Source organism: Rana temporaria, chromosome 13, assembly GCF_905171775.1.
Source record: "Rana temporaria chromosome 13, aRanTem1.1, whole genome shotgun sequence".
NCBI lineage: Eukaryota > Metazoa > Chordata > Amphibia > Anura > Ranidae > Rana > Rana temporaria.
Window position 1 is genome coordinate 33,292,982 of NC_053501.1, and position 19,941 is coordinate 33,312,922.

Genomic DNA, 19,941 nt, shown 5'->3' on the forward strand with positions numbered 1-19,941 from the left:
CCCACACAGTCTATATAAGGTTAACATTCCCCTGGTGTTATGCTCAATTAAAGCATCTCTCACTACATGGAAACATTTTAATATCTCTTATAAGCTTGATAAAAATGGTAGCCTCTCCTAAGATTTTTTACACCATACAGGTTCTCCCCTCTATTCCTAAAACACTTTGACCTCAAGTATATCTATAAGATGTTCAAATAATTCATCTGGGGAGCAAGAGAGCAACCATAGGCCTACGTACCCTACAACAAACGTAGTCTCTCTAAGTACATACGTAAGGGAATGGATTCATGTAATCTCCCAAACCCGAGTAGGAAAGCAATTTCCACTCTAGATAACTTCTTTTGGCAGCCACTGCATTACAGATCTCCATTGACTGGCCTTAATAAATGGACCAGGAATTTCCCCCACCTTCAGGATGAAACTCCTCTAAAATCAATATGTCTACCTTGGGGCACGATCAAAGCCACAATGTATCATGGAATGATTCTTCGGTTTTTCCATCATTTTTTAGATATCTCCACATCTCTCCTACCTCACTGGTCTTATCTCCTCTTCTTATTAGCCTAAATGAGGCCATTTAGATGCAGACTTGTACCATGCTTTTTGGACATGTCCCAAGATTATGTGGCACTCAGTAGCTCACTATGCCCCCAAACACTTGGTAAACTACATACCTTTAACTTCTAAGTGGGCCCTTTTTGGTCTAATCAATATACCAGGTATCAAAATATCAAGAGGCTGTAAACAACTTATTTTTGTTATGTCCCTTGTGGCACGGAAAGCTATTCTTTATCAGTGGATTTTCCTGGAACCCCACGCCACTTCTCTGTTCACTGCTAAATGATCTTATGTTTTCCACATGGAATGAGTGGAGGCCGCCTTAAGTAATTATTTTGAGGTTTAGAGGTGCTTTATTCAAACTTTGCCTTAGGTACTCAACATTCTATAGTACAGTGTTTGCAATACACCCAGTAGTAGCAACTAATGATCCTCCCATTGGTGTCTTACCCACCACTTAACCCATAATATGTTTTTTAATCTATTTACGGAGATTACCGTCGCTACCTCTTAACTACTAGACGGACCGCCATCCATCTAAGTGTTTCTTACCATCCACCCCTGGAGCCAGCGCTGCTAGCTTGTCACCAAGCTGTACTAACAAAATGTACAATCTTATTATTATCTTGTTTTTTTGGCCAAATGTTGTGGCCGCTCTTACTGCCCATTGCATTCCTGCATTAAATAATAAGAAAAAAGAGAAGGAAAAGGTAAAATAAAAGTTTAAAGCCTTCCTCACTGCTGATAAACATGCTTTCACAGCTCATTTAATTTTTTTCCTCTTGTCGATCTTCTCATTGCCTTTACTTCTACTTTAACGCAAACAGTCCCTTCACTGGGCTTGCAGAGCTTAGGGCCCATTCAGGCCTACACTATATTACCAAACGTATTGGGACACCTGCCTTTACACGCACATGAACTTTAATGACATCCAGTCTTAGTCCATTTACATTTTTAGTTGGCCCACCCTTTGCACCTATAACAGCTTTAAATCTTTTGGGAAAGCTGTCCACAAGGTTTAGGAATGTGTCTTTGGGAATGTTTAACCATTTTTCCGGGAAACGCATTTGTGAGGTCAGGCACTGATGTAGACGAGAAGCCCTGGCTCTTAGTCTCTGCTCTAATTTATCCCAAAGGTGTTCTATCAGGGTGAGGTCAGGACTCTGTTCAGGCCAGTCAAGTTCCTACACCCCAAACTCTCTCATCCATGTCTTTATGGACCTTGTTTTGTGCACCACAGGGATTTCTTAAGGCACAACTTGTTTTTAAGACTCCATTTGCTGTACCTGAAATTATGTATAATGTAATAAAAAATTCAAAGGCCTGGAATCTCACTTGGCTGAAAACTGAATAGATACACCCCTTTACCTTGGGCAGCCCTTTTGGATCCTAGTTACTGTATAATCACGTTCTCTAATCAGGAAACGAAATGCAACATAATGATAAAAACAGGCCAGGAAGGTTTTATATTTTTATTTTTTTAACACACAGGTAAAAGTTTAACTAAAACACAAACAATGGTTTTCGGTGAAGCAACAGAAATTGACCATTAAATATATATTGTACCATAATAAAATGGCTCCAAAGTACTAATCTAATAGTGTTAGAAAATGGATGCATTTTTTTTAATAAACTAAGGAATGCAATCCTGTCTTTGAAAACTAGTCTTTAATATCTGTAGTCCTTTTTTGTTCAAAGTAAGGCATGAATTTCTTTGTGCGGCTGAAACGTCCAGTGACTGGTGAAAAAATGTCCATGGAAAACAAGGCACATATTGTGTGTAGATGCAATTCATATAAAATGATCACAGTGAGAGGGGGTAGATGAAGAAATACAGCGTCTGCATTTAAAAAAATGGAGGTGTCACAGATCAAAGGCTCCGCAGAGGTGAATGGAAAAGTCACTGGTCATGGCCTCCATGTTTTTTTTTTTCATACAGTGAATATTCCCAACTCTCTAGTAATTTTTTCTGTATGGCTGCTCCCATCACTGTACAATAGCACCAATCAATTCCTGGGAATGACCTTAGACAATTGAGCAAGAGTGGCGACACTTCCCACAACGTTTTTTCTTCTTCTTTGGGTGGAAGACTGTAAGGATTGCTTCATCAAACACATTCTTGAGCCCCTTCTGAGTCAGGGCTGAGCACTCTAAGTAGCACTGTGCTCCAATCTAAAGACAAAAACAAAAGAAAGTTACGATGGACCTAATCTGTAAATAGCAGGGGTCAAGTCCTGGGGAAAAAAGTGTGGGAACTCCCCCACCAAAAAAAATAAAAATAAAAAATTATACGCTCATATGCATAATTACTAAACCGCATGTTTTTTTTTTTCCGATCCACTGTACCTTAGTAATCCTTTATGTTACTGGCCAGAAGCAAGTTCTTTCTAAATCCCGTGATAACTCGCGGCAGATCTCCGCAATGTCTCCTGGGAACAATGACAAAAGCTCCCAGGAGACATTGCGGCATCGAGGAAGTGACAGAATACACGCACACTACCCGATGAATCCATATACAGGAAGCGGCCAGTAACATAAAGGATTACTAAGGTTCGCCTGCCCCTGACAGTGACTCGAGCTGGGCATCGCCGCTTAGTGAAGAATTGGCTCGGGCGGCTCGGCTGCTCTAGTCCTGCAAAGGGAACGGAGTTCCTGCTGTGAGAAAAGTGCAGGAACTCCGTTCCCACAGGACTTGAGCCCTGGTAAATAGGCCATGAAACCTAGTTCCCTTTTTTTAAATCACTCAATGGGCTGGCCCCAGTACTCTTCTGATTTGACCAGTGTGTCATTTAACCAACCCCTTGTAAGCCCAAGGTGTCATGAACTTGCACCCCATCATCATCCTCATCATTATAATCATCATCGCAGAGGTCTAACCAGTACAGTGCTACACGCTAATGTCACCATCTTAGCACCATTCTCTGTATCATTGATGATTGCCCATTGTTAGTCAGAAAGATAGGAGGAAGAGGCCCCTGTTTAGTCCTTGAATAGCCAAAATTATTATTAGTACTATTAGTATTAGTATTCATACCCCTTGAAACTTTACACAGTTTGTCACGTTACAACCAAAAACGATAACGTATTTTAATGGGATTTCATGTCATAAAAATCTTTCACAAATAAATATGTGAAAAGTGTGGTGTGCATTTGTAATCAGTCCCCCCAAGTCAATACTTTGTAGAATCACCTTTCACTGCAATTACAGCTGCAAGTCTTTTTGGGGATCTCTCTACAGTACCAGCTTTGCACATCTAGAGAGTGAAATGTTTGTCCTAAAGCCTCGTACACACGATCAGTCAATCCGATGAAAACGGTCTGAAGGACAGTTGTCTTAGGTTAACCGATGAAGCTGACTGATGGTCCGTCGCGCCTACACACAACGGCAGTTAAAAGACCGATCGTGTGAGAACGCGGTGACGTAAAACACAACGACGTGCTGAAAAAAACGAAGTTCAATGCTTCCAAGCATGCGTCGACTTGATTCTGAGCATGCGCGGGTTTTTAACTGATGGTTTTGCATACTAACGATCGGTTTTGACCTGTCGGTTAGCAATCCATCGGTTAAACTTTTTTTTTTTAACCTATGGTGCCCACACACGATTGGTTTGGACCATCAGACCGTTTTCATCGGTTTAACCTATCGTGTGTATGAGGCTTAAGTGAACATACAGCATCATGAAGGCCAAGGAACACAACAGACAGGTCAGGGATAAAGTTGTGGAGAAGTTTAAAGCAGGGTTAGGTTATAAATAAATATCATAAGCGTTAAACATCTCACGGAGCACTGTTCAATCCATCATCTGAAAATAGGAAGAGTATGGCACAACTGCAAACCTACCAAGACATGGCCATCCACCTAAAGTGACAAGCAAGGCAAGGAGAGCATTAATGGTAACTCTGGAGGAGCTGCAGAGATCCATAGCTCAGGTGGGAGAATGTGTCCACAGGACAACTATTAGTTGTGCTCTCCACAAATCTGGCCTTTATGGAAGAGTGGCAAGAAGAAAGCCACTGTTGAAAAAAAGGCATAAGAAGTCCTGTTTGCAGTTTGTGAGAAGCCATGTGGGGGGCACAGCAAATGTGTGGAAGAAGGTGTGCTCTTGTCAGATCAGACATATATTTCACTTTTTTGCCGAAAAGCAAAACGCTATGTTTTGTGGCTGAACACACCATCCCCATCGTGAAACATGGTGGTGAAAGCATCATGTTATAGGGATGCTTTTTTTTCAGCAGGGAAAGGGAAGCTGGTCAGAGTTGATGGGAAGATGGATGGAGCCAAATACAGGGCAATCTTAGTAGAAAACCTATTAGAGTCTGCAAAAGACTTGAACCTGAGGCGGAGGTTCATTTTTCAGCTGGATAATGGCTCTAAACATACAGCCAGAGCTACAATGGAATGGTTTAAATCAAAGCATATTCATGTGTTAGAATTGGCCAGTCAAATTCCAGACCTAAATCCAATTGAGAATATGTGCCAATACTTGAAAATTGCTGTTCAAAGACACTCTCCATCCAATCTGACAGAGCTTGAGCTATTTTGGAAAGAAGAATGGGCAAAAATGTCACTCTCTAGAACTGCAAAGCTGGTAGAGATATCCCTCAAAAGACTTGCAGCTGTATATATTGACATTTGTGGTTGTAACATGACCAAATGTGGAACATTTCAAGGGGTATGAATAATTTTTCAAGGCACTGTATAAGTAAGAATCCGATAAAAACGTTCACATTTTAACTGCAAGATCAAAAAGATGGATACTTGTAGCCCCAGAAGGTTTTAGACAAGAGACCCAACCACACCCTTGGTTCTTCATCACTTCTTTCTCACGGCCTATGAAAGAAGACCTTGAGTAATTGCCTAATTTGCTCCCTTTGAAATTGTGGCTGTTATATTTATCACTTCATCTACTATTAGAACCTTATGAGTATCTTAAAACCTACCATCTTTGCAAGTTTCATTCCTTGTTCATAAGAAATTGGCTTTTCTTTCATATGGAGAAGTCGAGCCAGTGTTTTTGGGTCATCTCTTAGATCAATCTACAAGAAAAAAAGAGATATAAAAAATGATAAACCTTACATTTCATTAGGAACCCTTCTTGATGGTGTTTTGCTTTACACCTTTCTGCAAAGACCCATTAAAATGCAGGGAATTACAACTCCTCCAGCATTGCTTACCTCACACCCATTCATAAAAGTGATTGGACACAGCTGATCACATGGTAAAGGGCCTACGTCATACGCTCTTTACCAGGGTCGGAGATGAGTTGTGTCAGACTGACACACCGCACCATTGATCGCCGCGCTGTGTGCCCCCGAGGATGTGCACTAGCAGCTGATCCTGCTGAATGTCATATGACGCCCAGTCAGGATAATACAACCACTTTCCAGCCATCATTCTGCTATATGGCGGATGGGAAATGGTTAATTAGGTTACTACAAAATCTATAACCAAATTTTGGGCTGAATTCAGACCTGAGACGCACATGGATCCTGTGCAAATTCACACCGGAGCCGCAGTGGATATACGTGAACCGGCTCCATAGAGAGCTGGTCAAAATCAGCTGTTATTGGGAATTGGATGCTCCTTTGATTGCACCCTCAGCCAGCAACTTGATACAGGTGTCACACAAGCAGATTTGAAGCTCTATGTATCCATTCAGACACGGAGCCCCGACCTGGCCCGGCCCCCTCTCTCCCCTAATTGGCTGACTGACTTTGACAGTCACAGAGCCAATGGCGCCGCAGCTCTGTCTCAGCCAATCAGGAGGAGTGTACTGGATGGCTGAAGGGATCTTGGACATCACTGGAGAGAGAAGGAGCTTGGGTAGGTAATTGGGGGGTGCTGGGGGGGGGGGGGGTTGCTACACACAGAAGTTTTTTTAACTTAATGCATAGAATGCATTAAGATAAAAAAACCTTTTGCTTTTACAACTCCTTTAAAGTGATTATAAACAATCACCTTGTAAAACAACCCATATAAAAATACATTATAAATGCCACCCCCCCCCCCCTTTTTTTTTATCACATACCCTCTCTTTGTTCTTAGCTGCATGAGAGCTGGGGGAGGAGAAACAGCAGCAAACTGAGCTTTCCAGTGAATGGCTGTGCAGCGGGGGGTAGGGGCGTGTCAGAGAACTGGCAGAGCTATAGAACTGACCATGGTGTGCTCTCCTGCTTAGTGTGGTCAGTTTTTTTTAATAGGAACGCAAGGGGACCAGCAGGAACACCAGGGATTTCACACAAAGGGAGCAATACAAAGAGAACAGGATACTTTCTCATACAGGGTACATTGTACAGCAGGCACATATCAGGAATGTGAAGAGTTGGAGTAACAAACACTGTCATTTTTCATATCACTGTTGTGTGTCGGAAAATAAGATACAGGCCCAGGTCTGTTAAATTTATGTTTCCATATTTGCAACTACATTTTTCCGTTCTATGTACACAAAACATTACTTTTTATATGCCAGGGTCACTTTTTTAGCTCCCTCCAGCAGGGCCGTCTTAATAGCATCATGGGCCCCCGGGCAAAGTAGTGCTCTGGGGCCCCTACAATGGAGACAGTGCAGGTAAACAGAAATCAAGTAGGTAGGAGGTAGGGGATATCAAGGGTGTTGAGGGGGTCAGAGTGCTGGGGGCATATCTGGGATGTAGAGGGGCAGCCCACGCTCAAGGACCAGCTGCTTTGGGGAAAGGGCAGGGGCCCCCTATGCAGCTGGGGGCCCTGGGCAGAGCCCAGGTGTGCCCTCTCAATAAGACAGCCCTGCCCTGTACAGTTCAGTACATTTACCTGTGTTCCTATTAGGACATAAGGTACATGTGGCATGTAGGCTCTGACTTCCGACACCCATTCCTCCTGGACGTTGTGGTAAGAAGCTGGATTGACAACTGAGAAGCAAATCAGAAACACGTCTGTATTTGGGTAGGAGAGAGGTCGAAGCTGGTCATAATCTTCCTGTAGAAAAGAAAATATATTATATATTATATAGTACACACTTTTGCTTTGTGCACCAATATATTCTGTACAAATAAATGCATTTAAAAGGCCTCAATGTTCAATGTTTCAGATATGTCTTATTTTTGACCAATCTGATTAAAATTCCCCCCAAAGACGACATATGGAGAATTAAAGGAAGGTTCTGATTGGTTGCTAAAGGGCAACACCATTTACTATCATTTATTTTTTCTTATCTAGCCTCAGTGCTTCCTGCTACCTTGTGTTAGTTTAGACACCAATGGGATGGCACAGAAAGACACGACCTTTAGTTTGGTGTTTTTCCCACACCTCCCAACTTTTTGAGATGGGAATGAGGGACACCTATCAGCAAAAGTATGCAGGCTTAAGACACACCCCTTGCCACACCCCCTTAAAGGAGAATTGTACAAAACAAACAAGATTGGTTAAACCCACAAGTGCGTTTTTTCACCAATACTATTTCTTTATATTGGCTTTTGGAATTTACAAATGCAGCAATTTAGATTCAGATGAAAGGTTTAGTGCTGGGAAACACTTTTTGATAGATAAAAATTGCATTTTATATACATCTATATAGATCAGACCAGAATGAGGGACAAATGAGGAGGAAAGAGGGAAGGAGGGAGGACATTGCTCCAAATCAGGGGTTACTGGGAGGAATCCTGCCCCATCGTTGGTGTCACGGGGTGTCAGTTGGGGAAAATAATGCCCCATTGTTGGTGGATGAAAATAGTTCCCCAAGGACCAGATACAATCAAGCAAAGGGTAGCATCTGGCCCCTGAGCCACAGTTTGCAGACCACTGCTGTACAGCAAAGCTCAGGCTGGAAGGGGGAACACACACACAATGGGTTATCATCAGGGCCGGGACAAGGGGTGGGCAGGAGGCGCGACTGCCCCTGGTGCAATGGTTTATTGCAGGGATGGGTGGCACCCTGACCCTAACCCTAAGGGAAAGGGGGGGCATGGTTTGGCATCTTTGCCCTCAGCGCTGGATGACCTTGTCCCAGCACTGGTTATCATCATTGATGCTGACAGGAGGAGAGAGTAAAGGGATGAGCCCTTCTAAGTGCTGATGCTCCTTCGCTGCCAAATTCTGCCAACAGTTCCGATATATGGTTTTTATACATATTTTAAAATATTTACCCGGAATTCATCTTTAAACCCATACGGAAATTGTCAGCAATACTTTGGCACATAAGAATAAATACTCACAGTTTGTCTATTTGATATTTATGTCTGACATTAGGAGTTGTGGTACGATAACTAAGCATTTACATATGTGTCTGACTGAAGAACTTTTTTTCATTATCTAATTTGCAGGGAAAAATTAAACTTATAATCTCAGTTTTAGGCACTAAAATTAGCCTACTATTCGTATGAACGCTCTGCTGTCAATACTGATATCACACCACTAGGGGGCAACAAACTACCAGGTAAGGAGAACAGTTAAAATGATAAAATGCTGCATCATTAGACACCCACCAGAGTCCATTTCATCTTCCTTTCCATTTACAACATTCTTTTTAGCAGCATAAAATATGTAATGATGAATATCAAATATTTACTCAGGCTTAAGCTTCCAAGTGAATCCTTTGTGCCTCGTATATTTGTTGTAGCAACATGTTTGTTCATCACTTATTTAAAAAGACAAATGCCGTTTTTGAGTCATTGCGGCAGAGTAGTCAGATCTACCATCCTATTAAGTTTATATTTTTTTCTAAATTGTTGAAATGATTAAAATCAAAGGTTCAGAGTCGGTTCACACTGGGGCGACTTGGGATCCGACTTGAGGTCGCCTCAAGTCGTCCCAAGTCGCGCTGTAGAGAAAAACAATGTAAGTGAATGGGAGCGGTGTTAATACACACGACTCAAGTCGCTCCGACTTCAGAAGAGGTTCCTGTACTACTTCAATCCGACTTGTAGGCGATTTGTAGCCATTGATTTCAATGGAAGTCGCCTCCACGTCTGATCACTGTCTTAACTGAAGCGACTTTCCAGGAAGATAAGATACATTTCTCAGGCAAACCTCTCCTTCCCCCTCCCTCCCCCTCCCTCCCCTAGAGCTGATTGTTGTTTGATTGGCCACTGTAAAGTCTCCTGTCCTGGAGACGACTTCAAGTCGTGTTGTAAATCGCCCCAGATCGCCCTGTGGTTCATGCTCAAGTCGTGTTGGAGTCGCCTCTGAAAGTCGCGCTGGAAGTCGTGTCGCCCTAGTGTGAACCGACTCTTAGAATGCCAGTATACCTTTCCTGTAGTATTGTTTCCATAAAAGCAACATTATATTACACAGCTGGTCTCATATCCAGCAATCCCATTGGAGAACACTTGAAATATTCTGGGGAGATCACCTTTAGCCTAAAACGCAGAAGTACAGTGTTTTGAATAATTAATTGAAATAAAATCAAGTACACAAGTCCAGTAAAGGATTAGGACAACTAGTGAACTTCATAGATCAACCATTCGAGAAGAAGTTACGCAAGAATATCGTCCATGAGGAATTTAGATGTAAGTATTAGATTTTGATTAAATAAACAATTTTTCATGCTGTGCTTGTTGCTGTGGATTAATTTTGATTAACTGTAAAAATAGAAAAGTTGTAAAAAGTTTATTGCACTTCAAAACAAACTGCACTTTTCCCTTTTGTGCTTACACCCTGACCTATCCTAACCCTCTTCCCCCTCCACAGATGCATACGTACCTTAATCCGATAGCTCTGGTCTCTGGTGCTTGTTTATATCTAGTATAAAGCCTCGTACACACGATCAGTCCATCCGAAGAGAACGGTCTGAAGGACCGTTGTCCTAGGTTAACCGATGAAGCTGACTGATGATCCGTCACGCCTACACACCATCGGTTAAATAACCGATCGTGTCAGAACGCGGTGACGTAAAACACAACGACGTGCTGAAAAAAAACGAAGTTCAATGCTTCCAAGCATGCGTCGACTTGATTCTGAGCATGCATGGATTTTTAACCGATGGTCGTGCCTACTAACGATCAGTTTTGACCTATTGGTTAGGAATCCATCAGTTAAATTTAAAGCAAGTTGGCTTTTTTTTAACCTATGGTTAAATAACCTATAGGGCCCACACACGATCGGTTTTTCCACTGGTTAACCGATCGTGTGTACGAGGCCTTACTGTCCTGGCAATGCCTGACTATTACAGACCCATAGAGCAGTGCAGAGGCCAGAGATGAAGGAAGATGGTAGAAGACGGCCCCATAAATCTTGGGATTGAAATACACAGGTGCAGCTGGTATTTAAACAAACACCAGAGACCGTTGCCATCAGATTAGGTTATGTATGTATCTTGGGGGGGGGGGGGGGGGGGGGGGGGTGATGGGTCGGATCAGGGAAAAATGGATGAATGTGCTTTGTTTTGAAGTGCACTTACCCAATTTTACGAGTTTCGTTTGTCTAAATCAGCCTATTTCAACCAGGGTGCTTAGGCACCCTTGGGTGCATTGAGGTTTTCTCAGGGGTGCCATGGCAAAATGCCTAAAGAAATTATCAAAAATTGTATACAAGCCAGCAGGTGGATGAAGCCTGCCTTTTAGTTACACAAAGCCAAAGGTTTTCATCATGCACCATTACGACTTTCTTAGGCATCCTAACGACCAATGACGTCATCCGTTGACGAGGAGGATGTCTGTTGCCTCCACATCATCCATGTTTGCCATTTTTTTCCAATGTTATTGGATATCCTACGTGTGGATGTTGTTGCATTATATAAAGCTATAGCTATTACTGCCTTGAGACTGTCTATAATTTTAAAGGATGCCTTGACTGAAAAAAGGTTGAGAAACACTGGTCTAAATAACCAATTGAATTTTCAGTTAAATACGGCTAAACAGATGCATCAAAAGTCCTAGTAAATGGCCCAGTTCCTTGCTGGCTTGCTGCCAATTTGGATCTTTGTTCTCTCTCAGGTCATCTGCCTGCAGAGGTAACATGCCCATGCTCCGAAATCAGCAAAGTTCAAGTCCACTGCTTCAACAGCATCATGCTATGGGGATGCTTTTCTTCAGCAGGGGCAGGGAAGCTGGTCAGAGTTGATGGGAAGATGGATTGAGCAAATACAGGGCAATCTTAGGCCCCGTACACACGGTCGGTTTGGTCCGATGAGAATGAACCGAAGTTAATTTTCATCGGACCAAACCGACCGTGTGTATAGGCTATCGGTCTGTTTTCCTTCGGTCCAAAATTTTAAAACATGCTTCAAAACCGAACCGATGGACCGCTGCCCGATCGGTCCAAACCGATGGTTAGTACAGAAAAGCATCGGTTCAAAACCCGCACATGCTCAGAATCAAGTCGACGCATGCTTGGAAGCATTGAACTTCGTTTTATTCACCACGTCGTGTGTTTTACATCACCGCGTTCTGACCAGATCGGATTTTGAACTGATGGTGTGTACACATATCAGGCCGTATGGCCACTTCAGAGGTGAACCGATGAAAACGGTCCGTCGGAGTATCTGGAGATACGCCGTCGTATCTCCTCTGAAAATCTGGCCCATTGTCTGTAGGAATATTGCACTGTGAAGAGTTACTATACCGTATATCTCAAACTATTTAGAATACTGCACAATATGCTGAAATGTGGGCTCAATAACAGCTTATACTTTCCAGTTGCTGAGTCTGTTAAAGCCAATTCCTGGGAGCTGTTTGGATTTTCCCATTCTGTAAAGTGACTACAATAAAATGTGTAGGCAGCGATACTTATTTCATACAGCTGGATCATCGGCGCCAAGGTCTAAGTATTATTAGTGTCAGGAAGGAGGTCTATGCTATTTAATACTGTCTGAAACAGTTACATCAATAACCTTGAAAACTTGCTTTGGTGGGACACTGTAAAAAATGCAGCGTGAGCGGGACAGTTTGTCTCTGTGCGCACTCCTAAACCAGACAGAGCACCCTAACCTCCATTCTAATTATTACCTGACTTCTTTAATCAGCCGTAATGTTAGCAGGCTTAGACATTTGTCTTATTTCATTAATCTCCAGATTTTGCTTTTCCAGAGCTGGCCACATACCGGTACATCAATTTTGTATAACTTTTTACATTCCATTGTGTTTCGGTGTGTATTTCTTTGGAGGCATCACATGTTCACTACTTTTTACACTATTAAAATACAGATTTTTCATTGCAAAACGAATGTTGCCATTTGCTATTAGAGACAGCATTCACCCTAGACATGTGCATGATGAAAAAAATGTGTTTTGTTTTGTTTAGATTCGTTAATCTAATTATTGTGTTTAGTTAAATTCAGTTCATTCGTTCAATTCATATTCGGGAATCCTATTCAGATTTTGTATTATGTATTTTATTGCATTTTCTCAGAATTTCTCAAAAACTTTAAAAATTTACAAATTTCGAATTGGTTGAATCAAAAATTTTAGATTTAAAAAGTGCATTTTGATTACACTGACTCATTAAATCACCTTAAGCTTAAAGGGGTTGTAAAGTTAGAAGTTTTTTTTATCTTAATGCATGCATTAAAGCGAAGTTCCACCCATTTAAAAGTCAGCAGCTACAAAAAAAAGTGTAGCTGCTGACTTTTAATAAACAGACAGACACTCACCTGCCCCATGGTCCAGCGATGCGGCCGCCCGAAGCCTCGCTTCTTTCCCCCTCATCTCTGCGGCATTGCAAGTGTGGGCGCCCGGCTGTGTCTTCACAGCCAGGGGGCACACTGCGCATGCGCGAGCCGCGCTGCACTCTGTGAATGGCCAGGCAATCTTCTGGGACCTGTGACGTGTCCCAGAAGATTGCAGGGGGGGTGAACTTCCGCTCTGCGCCAAAGCGCCAGGAGAGGAAGTGGGAGCTGGGTACCAGTGAAAACTAAGTACCTGCTCTCTCAAAAAAATGACATGTGGCATGTCGGGGGTCACCAGTACTTAAAGTGGAAGTTCCATTTTTGGGGGGAAAACCGCTTTAAGATAAAAAGCCTTCTGTGTGCAGCAGCCCCCCTAATACTCACCGGAGCCCCCTCTCTGTGAAGCTATGCCCAAGGGTGTCTCAGCCATCCAAGACTCTCCCTCCTGATTGGCTGAGACACAGCAGTGGCACCATTGGCTTACGTTTCTGTCAATCAAAGTCAGTTAGCCATTTAGGAGAGAGAGGGGACGAGCCAGGCCATGGCTCTGTGTCTGAATGGACTCGGCTCGGGTGCCCCCATGGCAAGCTGTTTGCTTTGGGGGCACTTGACAGGAGGGAGGGGCCAGGAGCACTGAAGACGGACCCAAGAAAAGGAGGATTGTGGCTACTCTGTGCATATCCATTGCACAGAGCAGGTATTACATGTTTGTTATTTTTATAGAAAAAAAAACAAGACTTTACAATCACTTTAACCACTTAAGGACCGCCTTACGCCGATATACAACGGCAGAATGGCATGGCTGGGCACAATCATGTACCTGTATGTGATTGTATAATGCCCAGCTGTGAGTCGCGGATGCGCGCCCACGGAGCGCACCCGCGACCTGGTCCAAAGCTCCGTGACCTCGGCCGCGGGACTCGCGGACCCGATCGCCGCTGGAGTCCCGCGATCGGTCCCCGGAGCTGAAGAACGGGGAGAGCTGTGTGTAAACACAGCTTCCCCGTTCTTTACTGTGGCGGCGTCATCGATCGTGAAATCCCTTTTATAGGGATACACAATCGATGATGTCACACCTACAGCCACACCCCCTTACAGTTGTAAACACACATGAGGTCACACATAACCCCGTCAGCGCCCCCTAGTGGTTAACTCCCAAACTGCAATTGTCATTTTCACAGTAAACAATGCATTTTAAATGCATTTTTTGCTGTGAAAATGACAATGGTCCCAAAAATGTGTCAAAATTGTCCGAAGTGTCCGCCATAATGCCGCAGTCACAAAAAAAAAAAAAAATCGCTGATCGCCGATATTAGTAGTAAAAAAAAAAAAAAAAAAAAAAAAATGCAATAAAACTATCCCCTATATTGTAAACGCTGTAAATTTTGCGCAAACCAATCAATAAACGCTTATTGCGATATTTTTTTACCAAAAATAGGTAGAAGAATACGTATCGGCCTAAACTGAGGAAAAATATGTTTTTTTATATATTTTTGGGGGATATTTATTACAGCAAAAAGTAAAAAAATATTGCTTTTATTTAATTTTATTTAAATAAACTGGTTTGTCATTTGCTTGCTGCCACTTAAAAAAAAAAATATACACAAATGACATAAAAAAAAACATTTCTAAGATTTGGCTGTTACCTGTCCTGCAGTGTCATAGAGTCCCAGAAGATACTGCTTCCCTCCAACGCTCACCGTCACTGGAAAACAATAAAAGATAATGTTCTATTACAAAGGGGAGCAATAATCATCTGTCAGCATTTCAACCATCTAATCTTCTGCTGGTTCCAACTCCATTTCCTCTAATGGTGACAGTGAGCAGCGAGCTAACAGATATCATGTTTAATCGAAGGCGGTAAAGGCTGCACTTAAAACAGATGGTCCAAGTCACAGTCTTGAGTGACTAGAATATATATATGGAGCGCAGATTGCCTCTGATTAGTCGTTTTACACACCCCAGAGAGGCTGGAGCTGATTTGTACAGTGCGGGGAGACTACATTCTGTCACTATACAGTTGGTATATAGATATACATACACTACGTAAACACACACTGTAGTTTTATGATATTGCTATATATATATATATATATATATATATATATATATATATATATATATATATAAATAATGCAAATCAGCCATTTTTAAGGACATTTTTAAGGCTTTTCTTTGACACATTTTAATAAAAGCTCTTTGTTTTATTATAGACTAACAAATTGTAAAAGTTTAAAAAAATATATCTATTTTTGAATTATTGTATTTTTATTAATAGTGTAAATGTATCTGACAACTATTAAATTGTAAGACACAATTGTATCTCACACTATTAAATATATGGCACTGCGACCTAAAGGTGGCAGTATTAATCTGCAGGCTGGCTGGGTCTGATCTTTATCTCATTGCTGACATAATGGTCACGTGATCAGGAGCCACGCTCATTCGTTCTCAATCGCCAGTGGGGAATCCAAGTGGTCAGTGACAGTCGAAATTGCAAAGTGTTGGCTGCTGGCTCCTAACGGGGAACGTCTATGAACATATCCCCAGCAAAGAACATCATGCTTGGCAAAATTAATAAACAGATTGTAGGACCCCTTTTACACTGGAGGCGTTTTTCAGGTGCTTTTGGGCTAAAAATAGCGCCTGAAAAACGCCTCTCTGCAGCTCCAATGTGAGAGCCTGCATGCTTTCACACTGGAGCGGTGCACTTGCAGGACGATAAAAAGAGTCCTGCAAGCTGCTTCTCCACCGCCCTTGCCATTGGAATCATGGGCACTGCTGCGGAAGCGTCTGCAAAGCTCTTCGGTAGCTGTGTTTTGCAGGCGCTAATAACCCTTTATTCCGCCACTAGCGGCCCGTGAAGTGCTGCTAAAATTAGTGGCGCTTTACCGCTAAGCCCCCCCCCCCCCCCAGTGTGAAACTGCTCTAATACATTTTTAACTGCACAAAGATGTGCATTTTTATTTTTACACAGATGAACTTAAGACCACTTTCACGCTAAAAACAGCGCCTAAAAAGCTCACAAAAACGTATTTCCATTAAAATCAATGAATGCTTTCACACTGGGGCAGTGTGCTGGCAGGGCTGTGAAAAACTCCCCTCTCCATTGAAATGAATAAAAAGCTCTTCAAAAGCGCTCAGTGTTTTTACTGGCAAAAGCGCCTCAGTGTGAAAGGGGCCTTAAAAACGTTTCACACTGGTGGGGTTTTTCAGGCACTTTAGCGCTAAAAATAGCACCTGAAAAAAGCCTCAGCTGCAATACACTGGGGTGCTGCGCTGGCAGGGCATCAAGAAAACTCCTCACAGCTGCTTCTTTGCAGCGCTTTAGGACCGCTCCTAAGGCTGCTTTCACAGTGAAAGCGCCCGGGTGTCAGTAGTATATTTTTAGCGACGCTTTACCGTTGCTTTTGCTGCACTTTTCGGCTGCTAGCGTGGTGCTTTTTACCCCCACTAGCGTCCAGAAAAGGGTTTAAAGCGCCCACAAAGCTCCACTGCAGCGGCGCTGCCCATTGATTTCAATGGGCAGGGGCGCTTTAGGAACGGTGAGTTCATCGATCCTAAATCACTGCAAAGAAGCTGCTCGGGCTAAAGCATCTGAAAAACGCTACCAGTGTGAAAGGGGTCTAAAGCGCCCCTGCCCATTGAAATCAATGGGCAGCGCCACTGAACCACTGGCAAAGCGCTGCTACAGCATCACTTGCGGACGCTTTTAACCCCTTTTCGGCCGCTAGTGGAGGTTAAAAGCGGAGCTTTACCAACAACGCCTGGGCACTTTCAGTTTGAAAGCAGCCTTAAAATACAGGTTCACTTTAAAGAAATATAAAAAGGCATCAGGTGATTCATCCCACCAGACTCCACTTGTAATTGAAATTCCTCTGTAAGGGTCCTTTCACACTAGCGGACCGTTCGTCCGTTCATTACAAGTCCGTTTACAGACTTGTAATGAATCCCTATGGGATCGCGTCCGTTAGCGGATGGAGCATCCGCTAACGTCCGCGACCATCCGCATCCGTCGGGATCCGCTTTTGCGAACGGAAGAAACCCTATTTTTCTTCCGTCCGTCCGGCGGAACGGATCGGATGCAGATGGATAGACGTCCATAGGGGAGAGCGGAGCAGAGACAGGGCGGTCTCTGCACTGTGTGCGGGGACCGCCCTATCCGCCGACAGCTCAGCGGGGATGACGGATGCTCCCCGCTGAGCTTTGGCGGACACACGGAGCGGACACAGAAACGGTCCACTGCGTGTGAAAGGACCCTAAGGTGGACTGATATTTTAACACATTGCAAATGTTTATCGATTTCCTCTGTGATGATATGAACACCAGAACAAAACAGCTGTTTTTTGAATTAGGAGGGTACTCAACATTAAGGGCTCTTTCACACGTCCGTTCCGTTCGTCCGTTTTTTGGACGTCCGTTAACGGACCGCAATGCTTTCCTATGGGTTAGCGGATGAGCATCCGCTAACATCCGTTAACATCCGTCTCCGTTAAGCTCCATTTTATTGAACGGAAGAAAACCCTATTTTTCTTCCGTCAAAAAAATGGAACGGACGTTAGCGGACGATCCGTTTACCATCCTATCCGCTAACATCCGTTTTTCATCAAAATATGTAAAAAAAAAAACAAAAAAAAAAAAGAAAAAACGGATGGAAAAACAGATGGAAAAACGGACGTTAACGGACGAAAAACGGATCGGAAATGGATGTAAACGGACGGAAAACGAACGAAAAACGATGAAAAAAAAATGATCTAAAAAACTGAGCAGGCGTGTGAAAGAGCCCTTAAAGTGGCTGTGAACTGTCTGAAGAGATCCAAATCTACCTTTATGTAATTTTTGCTGCCAACATTATCTACAATGAATATGCACATCACATACATCCATGTAATGTACATTAACATAGCAGTAAAAAAAAAACACAAAAAAAACAAAAAACACAACACCTACTGTATAGTAAATGAAGAAAACACCACCTCTAAATAGGCAATGTGTATGAGAAATAAAATAACCATAACAGTGAATAAAAACCATGTAAAAGCAAACACAAGAAATCATATTTTTTTATTCTCTTGGGTTCACATCAGAGGTTAATAGTTGACAAATCATGACCTGAACAACAAATGACTATGATCAGCTGAGCCCACTGCAAAACATGTGAACAAGGATGTTCCTAATAGGATCATTTCCACCGAGATCAGCAAAAAAAGGATTTTTGTACTCACCGTAAAATCCATTTCTCTGAGTTCATAGACGGACACAGCATCCTTTGACCTTAGGGTTATGTCCTTCCTAAGGTCAAAGGATGCTGTGTCCGTCTATGAACGAAAGAGAAACTAAGCATGCAAGTACACAGCAAGAGTGCTACAGGTAGGTTTTAGCGACCCTGCAGGAGATGGGAGTGGGAGTGCAGATGGGGTTTGGATGGCTCCTTAAATTACATTCTATATTCTCCCTAAACTAGTTGAAGTATTAAAAAAATGCAGCACCAATTCTGACCACAAGGGGGAAGCTCAGAGCTATTCATACATTTTGGAAAAATTCTATTCTGCAAAGCTGTTTTATAAAAAGGATCTAAATAACTACTATATATATATATATATATATATATATACACACACACACACAGTAAAACCTTGTATTGCGAGCATAATTCCTTCCAGAAACATGCTTGTAATCCAAATGCTTGTATATCAGAGCATTTTTTTTTTACAGGGTATAAAAGAGAAGAGAGGCGCCTCTAAGGCCGCTTTAACATTGGAGCAGGAGCCGCGGTGGCGGTATAGCGCCGCTAAAAATAGCGGCGCTATACCGCCGGGATTGCCGCAGGAATCGGACGCTAGCGGTGCGGTATTAACCCCCGCTAGCGGCCGATAAAGGGTTAATACCGCAGTACGCTCGGCTCGGTCTTTGTCGGGCTTTGTCGGCGGCGCTCAGAGACAGCGGGGACCGGCGTATAACGCGCACCCACGATTTTCCCCTGATTGTAAGGGGAAAAAAGTGCGTGTTATACGCCGATAAATACGGTATGTACATGGCATTTTTTCCTTTTTTATTTTTAATAATCTTGCAAAAACTTCAAATGAAGTTATTTAATATTGTCATTATGGGGTATGGTTTGTAGTATTTTGAGGACAATAATTAATTTAGTGCATCTTGGAATAAGACTGTAACAAAAAAATGTGGAAAAAGTGAAGCGCTGTGAATACTTTCTGGATGCACTGTATATTACTTTAGAGTGCTATACATTCTAGATACACTGCTGAGGAGGCTTGTACAAATTGCCACATAAGCAGGTTCATTTTGAACACAAATAACAGATCTAGAAGCGCGTTCATCAAGCTGCCTCTCGGTGAGAATCCTTTTATAGTTTCCACAGAGCCGCATTGATTTATTCCCACGTTCCTCCCCTGTGGTGTGATACACAACATGGACATACTAGCGCAGCACTTAATGAATCTGCTATGTTATAGACGTAATCTTCTTGTAGTAATTATTTGCCCACAGCATCTTAGCTAATCTGTGATTTGGTCTTTGTGCTCTATTGTCACTGTACGTCAGACTAACAATCAACCTCAGCTAACACGATTTACATGGTCAGTCATACATAACTAATTAAAATAATATGTGAAGAATATCAAACTCTTAGTACATCAAGAATTTACACAGCTAAAAATATTTTTGACAGGTATTAGGTCTCCTTCCTTCATTTGGGAATAATTCTATATTATTTCATTGTTAGTAAAGTGGGTCATAGTTTGTCCTTTTTCCTGAATTGCACTAGAGGCTCAAGCAGCAGGTA

The 19,941-nt window shown here is 42.5% G+C and overlaps 1 protein-coding gene across 2 annotated transcripts in view; it reads right to left on the minus strand.

Moving 5' to 3' along the window:
• Positions 1-2,482: 2,482 nt before the first annotated feature.
• Positions 2,483-19,941, minus strand: part of RHOJ (ras homolog family member J) — a 133,190-nt gene continuing 115,731 nt past the window's right edge. For both annotated transcript variants that reach the window (XM_040333357.1, XM_040333356.1), the window contains 4 exons: positions 14,786-14,844; positions 7,352-7,516; positions 5,503-5,598; positions 2,483-2,733 (listed from right to left, as the gene is read on the minus strand). In XM_040333357.1, coding sequence (XP_040189291.1) covers positions 2,587-2,733; positions 5,503-5,598; positions 7,352-7,516; positions 14,786-14,844 — 467 coding nt within the window. In that variant the 3' untranslated portion in view covers positions 2,483-2,586. The remainder of the gene's footprint in view (positions 2,734-5,502; positions 5,599-7,351; positions 7,517-14,785; positions 14,845-19,941) is intronic.